At 38.4% G+C, this 22,070-nt stretch overlaps 1 protein-coding gene across 7 annotated transcripts in view; it reads left to right on the forward strand.

Annotated features, from left to right (window-relative positions):
• The window catches only part of rbms3 (RNA binding motif single stranded interacting protein 3), a 1,345,529-nt gene that overhangs the window by 862,208 nt on the left and 461,251 nt on the right, over nucleotides 1-22,070 (forward strand). For all 7 annotated transcript variants that reach the window (XM_033047243.1, XM_033047268.1, XM_033047258.1 and 4 more), the window contains one exon: nucleotides 7,585-7,643. In XM_033047243.1, coding sequence (XP_032903134.1) covers nucleotides 7,585-7,643 — 59 coding nt within the window. The remainder of the gene's footprint in view (nucleotides 1-7,584; nucleotides 7,644-22,070) is intronic.

The raw sequence follows: 22,070 nt of genomic DNA on the forward strand, positions 1-22,070 counted from the left end.
GTTTCTATAAGATCCCCCCTCAATCTTCTAAATTCTAGCGAGTACAAGCTGAGTCTATCCAGTCTTTCTTCATATAAGTCCTGACATCCCAGGAATCAGTCTGGTGAACTTTCTCTGTACTGCCTCTATGGTAAGAATGTCTTTCCTCAGATTAGGAGACCAAAACTGTATGCAATACTCCAGGTGTGGTCTCACCAAGACCCTGTACAACTGCAGTAGAACCTTCTTGCTCCTATACTCAAATCCTTTTTATGTTTCATGTTTTTAAATTATGATATCTTTACTTCTATGAACACCATTGGTGCTGGCACTAATGCAGTAAATCCATTAATGAGACCTAATTGGTGAAAAGTAAATTAATCTTTAACAGTTTTCAGACCAGACCTATAAAAACATGTGATCTTTGAGGTTGAAGTGACATATTGTGTAGCTGGAAAGACTTTGATCTTTTCCTGCAAATGAATGGCTCCTGCATTTGGTGGGATCTGCTTCAGTGGTAACATTTTTTCCCTCATGGTGGTTTTTCATGTAAAATGATACTTGAGCAGATGGTTAAAGATTAGGAGCACTAGAGTTTAATCTTGGGATTGTTTCCTGTGCCACATGCTCTGAGAGTACTAATAGAAAGATTAAACAAATAAATGTGGACTGCTGGGGTCTATTCTGGAGCAGAAGTGACTTGTAGAAGAGGGTTGCATTGCATCTGAAGTGGAAGGGGACCAATATCCTTGTAGCAACATTTGCCAGTTGTACTCGGGAGGGTTTAAACTAATCTGGTAGAGGATGAGATTCAAAGTAGTGGTGAAGGCAAACGCGATGCTAGCATTTATTTCAAGAGGGCAAGAAAACAAAAACAGGGATGTAATGCTGAGGCTCTATAAGGCACTGGTCTACCCACATTTGGAGTATTGTGAGCGGTTTTGGGCGTCATATCTGAGGAAGGATGTGCTGGCCCTGGAGAGTCCAGAGGAGATTTACAAGAATAATCCCAGGAATGAATGGGATTGAATGGCCTGAATGGCCTAATTCTGCTCCTATAACACGAACATGCGTAAAAGGGATGTAGGAGTACACTTCAGAAGGAAATTAGATGGGAAAGGTGCAGCCTTGAGATATTTTTGACAAATAATGTAAAGCAGAATCCTAAAATATTCAGTAAGTATATTAAGAGCAACAGGGTAACTAGGGATAGAGTAGGACCTCTGAAGGATCAATATAGCAATCATTTTTTGGAGCCATGAGAAATGTGCAAAGTCTTAAATGCATGCATCAGCAAGTGTTACATTTTGTTCTTAAAATATAAAATGAATTAGAGTTAGAGATTTGTTATAGTATAGAAAAAAATAAATTTACATCAATTTGCAGAACTGTGGGAAAAGAGTGAGGGAGTGAGAATGAGGCTAACCCAGTTCTAAGTAGAGCAATTAGGTTGGTCGCATTTCCACCACTCTTTCCCCAAGGACCTACAAATTATTCTTACACACTGACCTTGCTTTATTTGCTCTAGATTCCGTAGTTCAATGGCACGGAAGCTTAACGATTAATGTAATAAATAAATGTGACATTCACTGTTTTATTGCAACAAGGCCCTGAATTGTAGTTGAGTAATAATGTAGCTTGCTTTCATAGTATTTGATGTAATAATGGATTATGCACTGTAATCTATCATCTGTGAGTTCAGAGGGGAGCATCAATAAAATTAATTTAAATCAAGACAAAAAAAATACGACAAGCCAAATATAAACATCTGTTTTTCATATAACACACTATCCAGATATGCTTTATTGTAAATGGGTACAATTGTGATTAGGTTGCTCAATTAATTGTATGCTAAAATATCCCTTTTTATTGACTTGGGACAAATCCTTGGCAACAGCTCAATAAAAGTGTTTTTGTAAATTCCAAAAGCAAATAAATTACATCATCGTAATTTCAGATTTTGCAGAAAAATATGGAATTGTTGCAATGCAAATAAAGGTAATTTGGCTTTTCATACTCAACTCAACTCCGTATTATATTTTGCATATATATTAAAGGAGAATGCCTTTTGTTTGTCAATTCACATACATAACTTTACTGATTTTGTTGATAAACGTGAATGGTATCCTTCCATCACAAATCCTGTTATGTAGTAGTGCTCCTAACTTCAAAACGATAAATAAAAATGATAATCTTTTCATGAAGGAGTTGCATTCAGGATGGACTTCCTACTTTATTCAATATGACAATCAAACTGTGGGACTTTCAAGGCCTTCTGTTTGCAGATACTGATTCACTGGCTGGGTTAATATGATATTGGGACCTTGGATCCCTCAGTCATTTCTCAGGAGTGCAAGGCAACTGGGAAGTGAGTAGGGAATTTGCAGTCTTATTCAACAAAATCAGTGATCTGTAGTCAAGGAACCATGGTTGATAATCCCCTCCATTGCCAGGTGCCACCAAAATCAGCTTTAACTATAACTTAGTTCTGATCGTCTATCTTGATATATGCTAAGAGCTAATAATGGGATATTCCATGCTCATATGTCTCATTTTAAAATGAATTTCAGTTTACTATCTAAACTATTAACTGAATTCTGAATGGAACCTCTTCAATAAGAATAAAAATCACTAATTTTATATTGTTACCATCCAGCCTAAATGTCTTGCTCTTTTTGTATATCTTCATTCTAAGCAATAGCATTGAGGCCAGTTTTCTAAATCAACAATGCATTAGGTACAACAACATATATATTTTAAAAAATTCCTTTTTTTTATAAAAGCTGGTCCAGCTCCAATCCATAACTTACCTTTGTGTGAGATTCTTCCAAAAATTAATCAAACTGGTTTGATCGTGTTTCCTTTTTCAATTTCTTCCAGCATGGCATTGCATGCCTCTTCCATTTCTTTGTTAAAGAGGGGAATGCAGTTGTTGAGACAGAGATTGGTAGGTGATACGTGAAACAGATAAAGGGGGAATGATTCCATTTGACAGTTGGAACTGGTTGGGCGAGGGTGGATTCTGTTAGGGATTGATCAGATAAGTGCTGTATCTTGGGAAGTAGAACCAGGTTTGAGAGGGGATAGGGAAGGTGAACCAAAGGAGAAGAAACCCACTTAGGTCGGTCTGTGGGTGATGGGCAAATGGAACAAAGTGGACATCCGTAATGAGTCTAGGTCATATGGGGGGATTGGGGGTGGAAGTGCAGTTTGCTACCTTTTCTATGAAGGTAGCAAACTGCGCTGAGCTCAATGAATATCCTCACAGATAAATAGTAAGAATTATTCAACTTATCTTTTGATGCAATATACAGCAATATACATCGGTTCACATAAAATAAGTTGAATCTGGAGATCTCTATAGTTAAGAAAACATGGTTAATAAATGAAAATTGAGAATGCACAGGCTAAAAGAAATAAAGCAAAGACACATTTATACAGCATTTTTTCAAACACACATGACATTTCAAAGTGCCGTATGCCCAATAAAGTATGCTTAATATTGATAATGTTGTAATATTGCAAAAAGGGGTCCAAGCTCCCCCTTCAGCCGGTCAATGCTGCAGAGGCTGACATTGAGGTGGTCCAGACATATAAATACCTTGGAGTGCACCTGGATAACAAACTGGGACTGGTCTGTCAACTCTGACGCCCTCTACAAAAAAGGCCAGAGCAGACTCTTTTACCTCAGAAGGCTCAAATCCTTCAATGTGCGTAATGATATGCTGCACATGTTTTACAACACTGTGGTTGCAAGTGTTATTTTCTACGCTGTTGTCTGCTGGGGCAACAGCATTAGTGCAAAAAACAACAAGAAGCTGAACAAACTGGTTAAACGAGCTAGCTCAGTGCTGGAGGGGAGAGTGGACTCTGGGATGGATGTGCTTGAGAGGTGTATGATGCGCAAGGTGCAGGTCGTCCTGAAAAACCCCTGGCATCCCCTCCATGTAATTCTGGAGAGTCAAAAGAGCACTCGGAACAACAATCGGCTCCTCTCCCTGCCCTGTAGAACGGAGCGGTTCAGGAGATCCTTCACCCCTGCAGCCATTAGATTTTATAATTCGGTAGGCTGGAGGGGGATGCATTTTTTGCGTTTTTTTTTTTTTTTAATTGTTAATTATTGGTCTTTTTAAGTATTTATTGCTCTCAGGAAGTGTCCACATTGTATTTTATGTATTTTCTGTCTGCGTTCGTTTTGAATGTGTGGGTTTGTTGGTTGGGGGCTTCTGGACATCTGAATTTCCCTGAGGGGATCAATAAAGTATTTATTATTATTATTATTATTATTATTATTATTATTAAATAATAGGACTACACAAATATATGTGCAAACATGTGCTCATGTAGTCCATGTGCATAGAAATTTAACCCAATGATAACGTAAAAGCCCATAATGCAAATTAAAATTTGGTTAATGGAAAATTGGGTCTAAGAAGTCTAAAGTTTTCTTTCTGGGCCCTCCTTGTGTCTGGTGCAGTTGCACAAGGAGATGCAAGAGGTGGTCTAGTTTATGCAGTGGACACTTAGATACCGCTTGTGATTTATATCCATGGACAGCACGATCCACTCAAGCATATGCATGTATTTAAATAAAAATTTGGCTTCATCATTACTTAAAGGAGACCAATCATAGCAGTTTTTTGATTGTTGAGTCTGGTGCAAGAACTCTGTCTGGGGTAGATCTTTGAATCAAATTATTTCTGTCAAAAGGTTACGGGAATTATGTCAATAATCCGGTCAGTGTTGGAATACAATTGGGTAGAAATGTTCCTATTTGGACTAGTAATTTTTCTGGCATTGTATCACACAGAGCAGAAACATAATGTTCTTCTCCAAACTGCTATGGATCTCAAGTAAACTGTAGGTTTCAAGATGGGGACAATGATTTTATGGGTTGCAGGTGGTTAAGTGATAGTGTGCTTATATTTTTATTGTTCCTATGTTTTGGGAAATGTATACAGAATTTTATTTTACATTTAAATTTAATGAGGAACTGGAAGATTCAGCATGGTTATCAGAAAATAAAATTATTTCACAGAATGAGGATGTTGCCGGGACCAGAGGGTGTAAGCTATAGGGAGAGGTTTAGTAGGCTGGGTCTCTATTCCATGGAGCGCAGGAGGATGTGGGGTGAACTTATAGAGGTGTACAAAATCATGAGAGGAATAGATCCAGTAGTTGCACAGAGTCTCGTGCCCAGAGTTGGGGAATCGAGGACCAGAGGACATAGGTTCAAGGTGAAGGGGAAAAGATTTAATTGGAATCCGAATGGTAATTTGTTCACATTAAGGGACCACCTTGTGTATGGAACAAGCTACCAGAGGAGGTAGTTGAGGCTGGCACTATCCCATTGTTTAAGAAACAATTAGACAGGTACATTGATAGGACAGGTTTGGAGAGATATGGACCAAGCGCAGGTAAGTGGGAATGGTGCAGCTGGGACATTGTTGGCCGTTGTGGGCAAATTGGGCCGAAGGGCCTGTTTCCACACTGTATCCCTCTATGACTATAGAATAGCCTGAAATTTGTATATTTATTTTCAAACCATCAGACAATAAATAATGGAATTATCAAGTCACTGGTTGCCAGAAATTCTTCTATCTGCAGAGACAACTCCATTGTAGTGAAAGCAGGAAAGAGTTTGATGTTCTTTGTTTTTTAAATTGCATCGTTTGAATGTTTAAATATCTTTTGCAAAGGAAATGCCCATGCACAGCGGAAAATTTACACCACCTTTTAGTTGGACATTTGTGTTTGGACTTAATGGTTAGATGGAAGTAGATACTGTAATCCGAGTATACACTACAGTGCAATGCTGAGGGCGCATTGCATTATGTGAGTTTTATATGACGTGATCTGAAATTCATACCAAGGCTTATCAAGGCTAAATTTAATTGAAGAGAGTCATACACGGCTAATATTAAGATCAATACTGTATTTGATATTTAATAAGGTCAATGAATCTTGTGGAACTTACATTTACATTTTGTATAACAGGTGTAAACCCATCGTGTTTACATTGGGGAAAGACTATCTGTCTTGGCTTCTTTAACTGTCTATAGGCAGCTTTATTAAGCATTAATACAAAGGGACTTTGTAATCTCTGTACTTGGAAACGTATATTAATTTGGTAAAGCACACTGTGCCAACAGCAAAGGAAAATGGGTCCAGTTTTTCAAGGAGGATGACTTCACTATGGAGAAAGGTATCAGAGTGTCTGTTGGAAAGATGCAGATGCACCCTTGCATGTGGTCCTGTGCCAGTGTTTGGAGCCCTGTTCCATGAGATATTGAATGCTACGGAAAATGCAGAGACATTTTATTTTATTTGCTCTCCTGTCTCTGGGAGTTTGATCCAGCAGGATAATTTACCGGGTATCTGATTGAGTGGGCTATCCTGTCTCTGGGAGTTTGATCCAGCAGGATAATTTAGCTGGTATCTGATTGAGTGGGCTAATTTTACATCTCCTGTAAAGAGAGAGAAGGGACATGATTGAAACATACAGGATCTTGAGAAGTCTTGGCAGGGTGAATGTGGAGAGGATGCTTTCTCATGCGAGAAAACTGGAACAATATGTACACTGTTTTAATAATGGAGTCATCCATTTTTTCTCACAAAGGTTCCCAAGTCTCGGACGTTTCTTTTGTTAAATGTTGATGAGATCATAGATTTGAAATGTTATTGCAGCAGAATTGATAGACAGATGATCAGCAAGGGTGGGGTGAAAGGTTACCAAAGATCGATAGGAATGTGGAGTTTATAATCAGATCACCCAGGGTCCATGTTACATTGCTCCTAATTTATTTGTTCATATGTAAATCACTTTCATGGATATCAGTGATGTGGATCCTGTCTGTGCATGCAATGATCAGTTAATCTGATAAAACTGGTCAGAAGCTAAAACTCCCTTTGTCCAATTAATAATATGTGAATCTTCATTGCCCACCAATTCCAATTATCTGTGTAGTAGGGAAGGTTGATCACATCCTAACATGACAAATGGATGAGTATTGTAGCAATTTGAGATTATGCTGAAGTCGTCACCTCAAGATGGAATATCTGAAATTCAATGAACTGGAACAGAAAGACTCAATCAGAGGAGATGGTTAGAAATTGTGGGACTGAACAAAATTACATGATTGATTAATATTTTCAATATTTTAACTGTGAACCTTTAAAGGTTCAAGGTTTCAGAAATAGGTTTGTTAAAATGCAGTTAGAAGTGTTTTGATCTCGCGTTGTTCTGGAAAAATGGACAAATTGGAGAGCTTCATTTCTAAGAATGGGTTTCAAAAATTGAGCAACGTCATATTTCCTCCTTCAACTGATGAGAACCCGCATTCTGGAATTTGCAAACTAAACTTCACTTTTTTTTAAGACCATCAATAAAATAAATGTCTTCGTATTAGCATTTGGTTATCACTCTTGAGTTCTCCCTGTTTGGTTTGATGCCTATTTAGATTTTATATAACATGCCTCGAGTTATTTGCCAACAGAATCTACCTGGACTGGGTGACTCTGAAAAGTATCTTGTATTTAACTTACATTTAAATAGTATAAAATGAATGGAAAGAAAATTAAGATTTTTACTTTAATCTTTTTCAGCTATGGAAAGATTGTATCGACAAAGGCCATTCTAGACAAAAACACCAACCAATGCAAAGGTATTTATAAAGTATCACATTATACAAAGTGTGTGCAAATTGATGTGTTCCTTTTGAGAGTAAGTTGCCCTCCTCTGAAAGGATTTTTGAAAGTTTTGTCCCTTTCCATTTACTTTCATTTCTTTGTACAGCTGAGAAAAGATATGTTGAATGATAGTTGTTTGAAACCTGACAGATCGTGGTTCTCTTTCCTGTTGTCTCTGTCCCAAATTGATCTTTCCCATTGAACAACATGTTTGCAAAGCTGAGGTTGAGAGTTCAACACATTTATGGCTTGGGGCAGGGGACAGTGAAAATCACGAGCACATTCACTTTGTGGAATCCACATTCATGTTGTTTGAGGTGTAAGTGCATTTGGAACAACAGTAATTGTCAGAAGCTGGTGTTAAGTTAGATAAATCATAGGCATATTAAATAGACTGATCACATTGTGAAAGCATCACTTTCATTGGAATTAACTTCCCCTGTCTGAGGGAAACATGCAGAAAATTAGCTAAACTTTGCTTTCATACAGTGACACTTCTGATTCAATCATCTTGATCCTGTAAATAAGCAGCTAATTTCACAGGTGATCATATCAGTCTGTCATTGAGCTTAAGCCATTTGATTTTAACAACAGCTGTGTGAAAAGTAAGCAGATTAAAGGTTATATTCAAATTGCTGGAGAGGAATGATGCCTTAACCATTATTATTCATTCACATTTAAATTATGGCTTAACTGAAATATGCTATTTCTGTAAACCACTGTTGATATTTGTTGCATTTTGTCTGAAAGTTTATTTTATTTAAAACCACAAGTGTAGGAAACAGGAGGAAATAATTGGGCAAATAATGATGTACGAATTAGGTGCAATTTGAATTGTAAATATGGCTGTCTTCTTGATTGACTGCAATTTATAGGGCTGCAGTTCTGATTCTTAAATGCTAAAAGCAAAAACAACCCTTAAAATTGTAATTGGTTTCTGGTTGATGCAACTTTAGACAACTTGCACTTTAGACTGTTTTACTGTTTTACTGTTCTTTTTTATAAATGATGTTTCTCGGGGTATCTAAATTTTATTAGTTGTTTAAGTTATGACATCGGATGGAAGCTGCATACCAAATCTCGTTGCACCTATGTGCAATGACAATAAAATATATTATTATTATTATGATTATGGGTATTTCAGAATGACCTTATCAGTGCCGAATAAATTCTTACTTGAAAGTTACCAAATGTTCCTGGTTCTTTCTCCTTTTCTGTAATAAGATTTCTGGTTGGTCGTTGCTATTGGAAGCCATTATGTCATAATGTCATCAGTAAAACTAAGTTTGCATTTTAAATATTTCTATACATTTGACTTTCATTATGTTTTTCATTATGGTATAAAATGGCTGATAAAGACTGGCCTCAGCGGTAGTGATAACTAGGATGAGTATCAAGGCCTATTCAATGTTGCACATTTAGTTGCAACACTGGAAGTGAAGATCAGCTACTATTCATCACAAGGCAGTGGCATTGTTATAAATGGATGCTCAAGTGACGGAAAGCTATTTATGTATTATCTTTTAAAGAGAGGTTCTGTCAGGACGTCAATTAATTGTTTTCAGGTTATTATATTAGCACATATGAAATGTATTTGCACATCATGGGTTTAAATATTCTCTTAGCATGACAAATGCAACAGCATGCATGTTTAGAAAGGAAACTGTTGCATTAAAAGGAGAGAGTATGCAACATCCTATGGGTGTTGCAATTTGAGAGCCACTCTTTGAATTCACAAAAACAAATTGTCACTTGATTAGCTTCTGTGATTAAAATATTGCAAAATGATGCTCATTTACAATTATTTTGCTTGATTTACCCATAACATCATTTTTTATGCAATACTTTTAACCTTTTGTGACTACTAGAGAAAATACTATGTGTAGCATCCAAATAGAGCTGAGTTGAAAGATGCTCATTTCAGTTTCAATAGGGAATGCACCACCTCCTTTGAAGGATAAGACTGTGTTCGGTGGTGGAGATAACATTTAAATTAATGTTAGGCATCATATTGACCATGGGATTGAGCAGTTTCACTAGTCCAAAGCATTTGTCCAACTTGATAGGGTGGGAGTGAGAGTGCGGGCATTGGGGGAGTGGAGAGCTTTTTTCTGCCTTACAGATGGTGTAGTCCATTGATGCTGTTGGTTGGAGGGCAGAAATTATTGTGTTTCCACTTTTAGTGGAGGAGTGGAAACTTATTGAATTATCTCTTGGTGCAAGTGAAAATTGCGAAAGAGAGATTTCATTCACAGTGAGCGTATTAAGGTTGAGGTTCACAACATGTTTTCTCATTGGTAGAGGAATTTGTTATTTGGACAGGGGTCATTGAAGCATGGTGATTTGTGGTGGGTTGTTGGGATGTTGCTTTAGAGCAGTGGTTCCCAACGTGGGGCGTACGCCCCACAGGGGGGCAATTTGATTTTTAAGGGGGGCATCAGGTAAACATATGTAGTTTATGTTTCAGATGTTATTTTGAGTAAATTCCATTTTCTGAGAATTATTTCTTTGTCTGCTCGTGCTAAAATATGGGGGGGGGGGGGCATCAGGATTTTAGAGGTGATTAGGTGGGGCATGGCCAAAAAAAGTTGGGAACCACTGCTTTAGAGCATTTTAAGAAGCACCGGTCCACTTTGCTTCTTGATTGGGTGCAGAAAAAGGCATTCAGCTTGAATTGCACTTCAATGTGTTGAAAGAGTAAACTGAGGTAATATAAAAACAGGGAAGACCATGCGACTGCAGATGATAGAATCTGGTATATAAACAAACTGCTAGAGGAATTTAGCATCTGTGGGGGGAACAGTCAACATTTTGATTTGAGACTTTTCCTCTGGGGTTAACCCAAAAGAGTTAAGTGTGCTAATAACAGGGATTGCAGAAACGCACAGAACCCATCGGTGTGGATATTGATTTCTCTAACCAAGTAGTCCTTGCATCCCCTCTCTCTCCATCCCTCCCCCACCCATCGTACTAGCTTCAAAGTCGTCTTGTTGATTCTCTTTGTCTGTAACTCATTTTCACCCAGCCCACAGCTAACAATGGCCTGTTTCCTTTATCATCGTTAGTTTTTTGCACATCTTTCATTCATTTGTTCCATATATCTCTATATCACCATCTATATCTCTCATTTCCCTTTCCCCTGACTCGACCCAAAATGTCACCTATTCCCTTTCTCCTGAGATGCTGTCTGACCCTTTGAGTTACTACAGCTTTTTGTGTCTATCTTCAGTTTAAACCAGCATTTACAGTTCCTACCTACAAGTAGTGTCTTACAGTGTGGAAACAGGCCCTTTGGCCCAACTTGCCCACGCTGGCCAACATGCCCTATCTACACTAGTCCCACATGCCTGCATTTGATCCATATTCCTCTACACCTGTCCTATCCATGTACCTGTCGAAATGTTTCTTAAATGTTGTGATATTACCCGCTGCAACAACCTCCTCTGGCAGCTTAGTCCATACAACCACCACCCTTTGTGTGAAAATGTTACCCCTCAGGTTCATATTAAATCTTTCCCCCCTCACCTTAAACCTATGTCCTCTAGTTCTTGATTCCCCTACTCTAACCAAGAGACTCTGTGCCTCTACCCAATCTATTCCTCTCATGATTTTGTACACTCTATCAGATCACTCCTCATCCTCCTGTGGTCCAAGGAATAGAGTCCTAGCCTGCTTAGTCTCTCCCTATAGCTTAGGCCCTCTACGTATTAGTTCAGAAAGCAACTATGGAGGGAGAAACAGAGTTAATGTTTCAGATCATGGACTTTTCATTTGAAATTACAAAAAAGACAGATTACCACTGTCTGCTGGCCAGTAGCATCATTCCCACATGTTATTCCGTCTCTCTTGATCTCTTCCCTGCACAGGCATTCCCTTTGTTAGCTTTGCTTGTCCCCACTGCAACTTCCAACATGTTTGATTTTTAACATTTCTCTGTCCGATGAAAGACCTTTGACTTGAACTATTTACAGCATCTACAATTTTTTTGCCAATTGGAAAGTGGACTGAAGGTTGGGCTAGGTTGGGTGGGTTGTGCAACGTGATAGTGCGAAGCACTAGAGAGGGAAAGTATACACTGGCACTCTTTAGGGAAAAGGGAGATGTTGGCAATTACAAAATTCTCAGGCAGCTTCCAGTTGGATGATTGAATGGCTGGTCAAGTTGCTCATAATCTCCGAGGATCCTCAAGACAAATTTGTGGAGTTAGGATGGATCTGAGACATCACAATCACCAGACAAAATGTAACCAGGTGGAAAAATCTTTTAATTGTGTTCAATTATGTTTCTCCTTAATTTCAATTAGGTGAATAGATATTGAGGAAATCAGAGTGAGGTTGTAAGGAAAATGTTGAATGTTTCAATGTTTTTATGCACTCTTATGGAAGGAGAGTTGGATTTATGGTTCCTTTTGGTTTGAGGAGCAATCATTTAAGCCAGATGCATGCTGCTGAAGGTTCTTGGTGTTGTCAGATAATGTTCAATGTTAGTGCCCATTTTGTAAAGGTTGTATAATGTGTATGATCTGTGTAGACAAACAACCTTGGCTGCAGAAGCATTAAAATGATGTAGCCCTCAATTCAAAATACCATGTTATATCATCCTATTGAAATGTCCAAAGAGAGTTGTGTATTATTAAGGTAGTATTGGTAAATATTGATAAGAATTAGTGCATTAAATAAGAATTAAAAACAGACAATGCTGAAAATATTCAACAGGTTGAGCAACATCCGTGCAAAGAAAAACAAAGTTAAGGTTTCAAAATACAGGCTCTTCAACAAAATGAAATCCCAACTGATGAATGACTCAAACCAACCCACTCTCAATCTAATGCCCACACTGCAGTCAACTCTGCCATCTCCCATTGTGCTTTACTAACTTGTCAGCTCGCCAGGCTAATCTATCCGCATTCTGCCCTGACCTTTCCATTGATCTGCTAACCCAGTACATCTACTAACCTGTTGCCTGACCCTTTACTAACCCTGCAGCCTGATGACTCTGCTTTAATTCTAGTCTGACCACCCCCCCCCCCCCTCCTATCTCCACATGTTCCTCTCTTTGCGACCCCTTAAATTTCCAATTCACTACAAACCTATCTGATTTCCTTCACCTATGCAATAGGCAAAATGGATAAAGGGGGAAACTTTTATCGTAGGCCTGTTCAGCAGTCTGAGATGCCTTGGGCTAAGATCTAATGAGCTCCCCAGCAGTGAGCCTTTAAAGAACATGTTGGCTCGCCAAACCCCCAACAATTTAACATAACTAAACAAATGCCATTCAATTTCTAGGCGATGTTGTTCTCTTGAACCAACAATTCAACCAACCAGCTTCAGCCCAGTGGTTTGAATATTGATTTCTCTAACTTTAAGCAACCCCTGCATTCCCTCTCTCTCCATTCCTCCCCCACCCAAGTCACACCAGCTTCTCTTTCTCACCCAATAAACAGCTAACAATGGCCTGTTTGGTTTATCATCATTACTTTTTTGCATCTTTTATTTCATATTTTGGTATCTCTCTACATCAACGCCTATATCTCTCTTTTAATTCTCGTCTAAACAACCCCCCCCCCCCCCCCCCCCCCCCCCCCCTCCTTTCCAGTGATTTTTAGTCTGGTGATGGGTCTCGACCCAAAACCTCACCCATTCCTTCTCTCCAGAGATGCTGCCTGTCCTGCTGAGTTACTGCAGCATTTTGTGCCTATCTTCATCTCTTGAAAGATATGTTTATGAAAATATAATATGTGGCAAATAGATTAACTTTGTAAAACAACCACTGAATTGTTGACCACTACCACAGCGCTCATTAATGTATTTTACAGCTCTTATAGAAGAGATTTGAACAAAAACAAGATGTATTTGGTAAATTTACTGTTCCTCAGAGCACAGTTGTTTTCTTCCACGCACATATATTTGTAGTTTATTTGGAAAGCATCTCCAGTTTCACCACACTGGAAAAGCATTCCTTGAGCTCATGGTGCCCTTCCAAGAAAAGCCGCCATGCTGCCATGCTGATGTCTTTGGATTTGACATTGAACTCGGATTCAGTGTCTGTAGTTGCCTTGCAAATGATGCACTCTTTAAAACACTGACAGTGTTTGTAACTTTAAGTCATCTCCGTGAGAATGATTTGCATCATGAAATGTTTGCAGTATTAAGTGCATCTATTATGATTACATTTTTTAGAGAAAACTCAAAACTATCGGTTGGAAATTCATCACATTACGTAATGTTATTGGGAATAGTGAGAATAAGTTTTGTCTTAATATGATTAGTTCCTTAGTATATACACAGCACATCACTACAGATTTGATCTGTTTCCTCCTTGTACGCAACATACAAAAACACAGTGATTGCAGGGGCATATATAATGACATAACAAAACAAAGCTCACAAGCAAAATAAGCCACTCACAATAAGATGGACATTAGTCTGAAGAAGGATCCCAACCGGAAATATCGTCTGTCCATTTCCCTCAACAGATGCTGCCTGACCCACTGACTGAAATCAGTGACAAAGAAGAAGAAACAATTCAGGATGCATTGAATTGCATTTTCCCTCAAATTTTGTTGCAGTTTTTGGAGCAATGATGAAGTACAGTCAATTGCAAATAAAATAGAAAAGCATATAATGTAAGATATTGTTCATCCTTGAAAAATATTCACAGATGCTTACCTGGTTGTATTTATTTTTGAGCTTGATATTCACGAGATATGTTCAGTAGATGATTATATAGTCTGCCTGCTTGTGCAGCTCTTACTTGGCATTCAAGTACTCTGACTAGGTATTGAGAATTAATTTCCTCTGCCAATCTCTTCACAGCATTTGAGAATGGTCAGATGAGAAATATGCTTCAGGCTTGCTGTGAGAACAATCTATTCTCAACTATAAAGGAGACTGGTAGCATTTGGGGAGTGGAGGAAAATTGTTTTATCCTTCTCTTTGACTATCCTGCAGATCCCAAAATAGTTAGTAATTTACCCTTTATTGGAAATATTGTTGTTAACAATTCATTAGGTGTGATGATATGCTGATGAGCTTTTCAACACCAAGAACTTGGCACAACTTAATAAAATACATGATGACGCATAGGTTATCCAGGTAGTAAGAATATTATTCTTTATATTGTTTTTATTGGTAAAAAGCACAGCCCAGCAAAACTGGCAGACAAAAACTGAGACCTATTTTCAGCACCTCATTTGCAGTGAACATAAGAAGCATTTTGCCACCAGCATAAAGGAAATGAGACTTGTTTTGGGGTGGTTATCTGTTTTATCATTTTTATCCACCTTGCTATCAACAGTTTGCAGGATAATCTCTGGTGATTGTACTTAATGTGAATGCACTACAACCAAATCCTCATTCGTACTACATCTAGACCACCCTACTAGAGATGCATCGCACATAGTCATATAATATTTCTTACACAGGTGCACCAAGATGCCGAAAACAGCATTTGTAATTTTGGTAATAATCATTTCTTCAACCTTTTAAAAATAGGGAAAAATACAGAATGTTGGAAACACTCAACAGACTAGGCAACATCTATATAAATGAAAAGAGTTAAGGCTTCATGCCGAAGATCCTTTGTATGATATAAGGAATAGAGAAACTCGTCACCAGTCCTGATGTTAAATCTGTTCCTCTGCGCTTAGATGCTGGTTAGCCCATTGAATGTATCCAGGAATTTCTATCATTAGTTTAAATTTCCTGTATGTGCATTTTTTTCGCCAAATTTTAATTTACTTTTGAAAACAGAAGGTTACCTTTCTGATGTGGACTGGATAAGAATTAATTTGTGTTTTTAACATCCACTATTGAAAAAAAAACATTTTAGCACCCATCGTTATAAATTTCTATTATTTCTCTCTGAATCTGTATTTGTTTCCATGAACTTTTGATATCAATACCAAATCTTTATCACGGCCACTATAGAGCATCTCCTACCCCAAAAAGAATATTTTATTGCCCGAACAATCACTCTGGTGGTATTTGAGTTAGGATGAATACAGGTATCAAAATACTGACATCAGTGTCATAGTTTAAGTTCTCCAATAAAAGAGCTAAGATTGCAACCTTTGTTAATAAAGATGATAGCCAGCAGAGAAATAAGGCTTTCATCTGATCAGATTTACCTGGATTTGAATCTTCAGGTAAAGCTGAAAGATAATACAGCTTCTAATTGTATCATTAATATCCATAGGGTTTGGCATTGATAATTTGAATGATTTTAGACAGATTACAATGACAAAAGGACAGATGCTAGTTTCAAAAACAGATGAATGTGCAGTGATAAATAGTCAAGGTAAAAGTTAAGAAAGGTTTATAATTAAAAAGGTTAAGAATGTTTAAAGTTTTCGGGATTAAATTGTACTGCAGCACAACTCTGGTCAGAATGAACCACTTTTTCTTAATGAAGTTCTAATGATAAAATTACATGAAGAATGCACAAGGAGACAATTTCTCAAAGAGTATTTATATGATTGAGTCCAGTGTAAGATGAACATTTATAATGGATCGAAGAATTTTCAGAACTTAATCCTTAATTGCCAGGCTTTGCATTGTTACTGAGTTAAATGCCTTGAAATAGTGAATGAATTATATGAGAATGACAGAGAACAATTTAATATATAGAGGGAATGCGATTTACATGGAGCGGTTGACACAGAGGGAGCGATTGCCAAAGAGAGAGAGATTGCCAAAGAGAGTGAGAGAACAATTATCAGAGAGAGGTGGGCAGAGATAGAGAGAGATGGACAGAGGAGGAGACAGAGATAGACAGATTGAGAGAGTGAGAGATGGACACAGAGAGATGGTGAGGGAGCAATGGACAGAGAATGAACAGGATAGCAAGAAGACAATGAACTGGGGAGGAAGTGGTCAGGAATATAATAGGTGGCATTGCATCCTCTTATTTTTTTTCTCAATCCTCCATCTAACCTTTGTGTCCACCAGTCCACCTGTACTTAGAAACATAGAAACATAGAAATTAGGTGCAGGAGTAGGCCATTCGGCCCTTCGAGCCTGCACCGCCATTCAATATGATCATGGCTGATCATCCAACTCAGTATCCCGTACCTGCCTTCTCTCCATACCCCCTGATCCCCTTAGCCACAAGGGCCACATCTAACTCCCTCTTAAATATAGCCAATGAACTGGCCTCGACTACCCTCTGTGGCACGGAGTTCCAGAGATTCACCACTCTCTGTGTGGAAAAAGTTCTTCTCATCTCGGTTTTAAAGGATTTCCCCCTTATCCTTAAGCTGTGACCCCTTGTCCTGGACTTCCCCAACATCGGGAGCAATCTTCCTGCATCTAGCCTGTCCAACCCCTTAAGAATTTTGTAAGTTATTTTGTAAGGGTACTTTCATTCCCTTCTCCACTCTGTTTGCACTTCCACTCGTCTGCCCCTATTATCCATTTCTTTCTGTCTCCTCTGCCCCCTTCTTATATTTGTACTGCCCCTGGTCATTCCATTCGTATTGCGTTTACATCTTATATTTGTTTTATTTAAGTTTCTGGCACTCCAAGGTGCTTTAGAGACATGAGAAGCGTGTTATTAGTGGGCCACGGTTGTATTGTGATTTCATTATCATGTGACTTCTGTTGATCCAGAATAAAACTGATATTCCAGAAAGGCTCTGAAACTGAGACTGTCAGAAACTCGTTCAACTTGTATGAAGAGTTCAGTTGCCTCCTGAAGCTTGCCAATTCTGCTACTTTTACATTAACCGTAATGTGAACATGGTTTTGATGATGGCTCTAATAAAATTATACATGCTTTGAAATCTCAGTATCTGACAGTAAGGATTGGAAAATGGTGAACTAATTGGCTCCTTGTAGAACATAGAGCGTTCTTTCCCACCAGTTGTTTGGCAATGGTTTTGCACTAGCTCTGCAGTAGTTAAATAGTCATGGTTGATTTGTTTTATTTTCAAAACATATATACTGGTAGTGTTATGACATGTTGATTTCTAATTAAATTGTATCAGCAAATTTTGCTTCAAAACTAATTTGTGCAGTTAACTCCCTGTGCTGGTTGGAAATATTCACATCAGGTATAGGGAGTACATTACTCAAATACTTAGAATAATGAAGCCCTTGACAAAACAAAATTTCACAGTTATTACAAAATGAAGACTATGAGCTTTTTGTTTGCAGATTTCAGGGCACATGTGTTGTATTCCTTCAGGCAGTCTGTCATTCTGTAGCCTGTATCTTAGTATTGGCTTGCTAGGCAACCAGGATATTGAGTATGAAAGGAAAAGGCATGTGTAATAACTGCTGGCTTTGCTGTTCCTTGCTGTTTTATTATTTCAAAATTGAAACTCTTCAATATTTTTCTAAGTGCCTACTTCACATCTAGGGAACAATTACCACACAGAAAATCCTCCTTCATGCTGATTTGTCTGCTTCATCCTTTTTTTATTCCGACCAAACTGAAAGTACATTTTAAATTAATAGCCTGGTCCCAACTAATCCCCCCCAAAAAATGTTCTTCTGTTTGCTGTTGTAGACAGGGAGAAGGAAATAAAATAAAAGGGTTATTTTGATGTTTAGAATATGATGTAAGGTTCAAATCAGTAAAATCTCAATGTGTAACTTAAGTGACACACATGCTAAAAGCTGTTCATTTTGTCACCTAGCAACTAGTAAATAAGGGGGAATTCTAGTCATTTAATATTTTTAGTCTTCAATTCTCCTTATTGGAAGGCCAGCAAGGGAATGTTCTTCATAAAAATTGGCATAATTGTATTAAAATGTTGGAATGTCTTGTCTCAATTAGGAGTTATTTGTTATTTAAGAGTGTGTTCTCAAACTAACGTCGTGCCTTACAAACACTAGAGATTATACTCAAACAAGGCACAATTCCTTCAGCAAAAACGCTAAAATAATAATAAAGCTTGTTAAAGGCTTCATGTTGCTTATCTTTGCCCTTCGAGGGCTTGATTGTCACAGCAGTAGGAAAATCCTGTTTGCTGTTAAAGCAAAGAATATGGTGATATTATAAAAAGATGGTAATAGAAACATCTAAGCCAGGTTGACTTTTCATCTTTGGACAATAAAATATTCCTGAGTGTTGTGAAGATCCCACCACTGGTATTTGCTATGTGGAAAGCAAGAAATAATAAGCTGTTTTGCTGAATATCCTTTTACTTTTCTTTACAACTAAAGGTGAATAAAGCTGGATCAAAATCAACTTTGATTCCCCATGTAGTCATCTCAGTTGGAACAGTTTCAACCAATCTGGAATGATTGCTTCTAACGGCAGCCAAGAAGATTGTTGTCTTCTTTACCTAATTGGCACTGAAGGCCACAGTTGAGGTTGAAATGGTAGGCAATTTCTCAAGCTACAGATACATTGAAACTACAGTATATATTTTGGTGAATCAAGGGGGGAAAATAGTCTGTAAAATGATGTAGAGCTAGATGAGGAGTAGGGGCTTTGTGAATTTGAAGTGGCAAAAATAGAACTAGATTGAGTGGAAATATAAAAAGGCAATTGGATACATACTTAATAAGGAAAACTGTCAGTGCTGTTGGGAAGTGGTCGGGAGTGGAAGTAATTGGATAATTCTGACAAATAACTTGCATGGATGAATTGAGTCCTTCTATGCTATTTGCTTCTATGATATGCACAAGGAGTAGAACATGCCTTTAAGTAATACTGCAAAGCTGAAAAACAGAGATAGCAGAGTGAGGAAAAGGAAAAAAAAGCTTTTCTAAGAATGATCCTGTTTTTAAGATTTGTCTTTTGGCAATTTATCAATTTTCTTCACTCCTAAAACCATTAAAGAGCATTCAGTAAAGTTCATCTAAGAGAATCATACTAGTCAGAAAATTGTTTGAATTGTATTCTCATCCATTTTTCCAAAATGGGAGAAAACTGCTGTGGAAAGCAGATCACAGGGATTCTCTGGAGAACATTAATAAACTGTAATTTTATGATATTTGGCGCTTTTTCAAAAATGATCACAGGAATAAATATTTTTCATTTGCTCATGATAATTTTTATAATGAAATGTAAATAATGAATCAACCTAAACTGAGGAAGCCTATATTTGGACAGTTTTTGTACATCAAGATAGAAGCGATTTGCCTATGGAAAAAATAAATCAACAAGATCTGCCTGTATTTTTCCAGTGCAGTTCTACCTTTGATCTTGCATACCCTTGATCTTGCATGCCTGCCCTTGACTAAGATAAGGGCAGGCATGCAAAGGTTTTAAGTTAGTATGTCTTGTAATGCTGCTCTAAAACTATGCTTATAAGAGTGACAGAGACTGGATTGTCACTAGTATCTTGCTTATCAGCTAACAGCCACATTCTTGTCCCACCGTACAGACAGAGACTGAGAATACATTAGATAGAGTAAAGGAAAAAGTCAACCTTTCGTCCTATAGCATTTCGCACAGCCAGGTCAGACAAAGGTTCACCTGTATCTCCTCCAACCTCATCTACTGCATCCGCTGCTCTAGATGTCAGCTGATTTACATCGGGGAGACTAAGCGGAGGTTGGGCGATCGTTTCGCCGAACACCTCCGCTCAGTCCGCAATAACCTACCTGAACTCCCGGTGGCTCAGCACTTCAACTCCCCCTCCCATTCCCAATCCGACCTCTCTGCCATGGGTCTCCTCCATTGCCAGAGTGAGCAACACCGGAAATTGGAGGAACAACACCTCATATTCCGCCTGGGTTGCTTGCGTCCGGATGGCATGAACGTTGAATTCTCCCAGTTTTGCTAGCCCTTGCTGTCTCCTCCCCTTCCTTAACCCTCGAGCTGTCTCCTCCCATCCCCCCGCCCTCGGGCTCCTCCTCCTCCCTTTTTCCTTCCTTCTCCCCCCCCACCCCCCATCAGTCTGAAGAAGGGTTTCGGCCCGAAACGTCGCCTATTTCCTTCGCTCCATAGATGCTGCTGCACCCGCTGAGTTTCTCCAGCATTTTTGTGTACCTCAGGTCAGAGTTCATGTTTTTCTATCAGGAATTACTACTATTGGATATTCTTTTTGACTGGTCATAGCACTGTAATTCTGAAAGGTACAACTTGGCTTTTTTCCAAGTAATGCATTACAGTAAATATCACTGGATGCATTCCATTTTGTGTGCTCTTGCTACATTTATAAGAAATTATAAGAATTTCCATATCCATTTCAGTAAAACAAATGCAAGTTTACATTGGTATAACCCAATTAAAAAAATCTTTCAAAGCTTTTGTGTTTTGTTAATCATGCTGAATGTCTTTTTAGCTCCTGGCATATATTGTAGTCTGTTGGTTCCTTGCCAAACAAAATTCCTATAATCTTGGGGATCGTAATGCCAGGAACATACTCATTGAATGATAGAGAGGTGCAGCATGGAAACAAGCTCTTCAGCCCACTGAGACAGCACCATTCATCACCAACCCCATTACACTAATCCTACATTAATCCCATTTTTATTCTCTCTGCAATCTTATCAACTACACCCATCCCACACTCTCAGATTTGACAATACGCCTATACACTAGGGGTAATTCTCAGTGGCTAATTCAACCTACCATCCTGCATGTATTTTGCATATGGGAGGAAACTGGCTCTCCTGGAGCAAACTCCACACAGATAGCACCTTAGGTCAAAATTGAACCTGGTAGTAAGGCAGCGGCTCTACTAGCTGTATTAAAAATATGTTCCTATGCCTTGCACTATTTTACATAGAACATAACTCAGCACAACACAGGAATAGACCTTCAACACACAATGTCTGTGCTGACCATGATGCCAATTTAAATTACACATCTGCCTGCAATGCACAGAGCCTAAATACATTCATTTCCTGCCGTCCATGAGTGTATAATTGCCTCTTAAATGTTGCTAATGTATCTGCTTCCACTCCCTCCCCTGACAGTGCATTCCAGGCAGCTTGCACTCTGTATACATTTGCCTTGCAAATCTCCTTTTAAACTTTCCTCCTCGTATCGTGAACATATATGCCCTCTAGCATTTGATATTTCCATCCTGGGAAAAAGACTCTGACTATCTACCCTGTGCGTGTCATCCATAATTTTACAAACTCTGCTCAGGTTGCCCCTCAACTTCCAATGCTCCAGAGATAACAATCCAATTTTACCCAACCTACCCTCATAGCAAATACCGTGTAATCTAGGTAATATCCAGGTGAACCTCTTCTGCACTCTCTTCTAAAGCCACACATACATCGTATGAAGCAGTGACCATAACTGCACACAGAGCCTAACCAAAGATTTATACAGTTGCAATATGACTTTCTGACATTTCTATTTAGTACTCTAACCATTGATGGCAAGGATAACTTCTTCACTAATCCATCAACATTTATTGCCTCTTTCAGGGTGCTAATGTCATGCACCCAAGATCCCTCAGCAGGGTCCTGCCATTTACTCTGGGGTTTGTT

The sequence above is a fragment of the Amblyraja radiata genome, chromosome 2 (assembly GCF_010909765.2).
Source record: "Amblyraja radiata isolate CabotCenter1 chromosome 2, sAmbRad1.1.pri, whole genome shotgun sequence".
NCBI lineage: Eukaryota > Metazoa > Chordata > Chondrichthyes > Rajiformes > Rajidae > Amblyraja > Amblyraja radiata.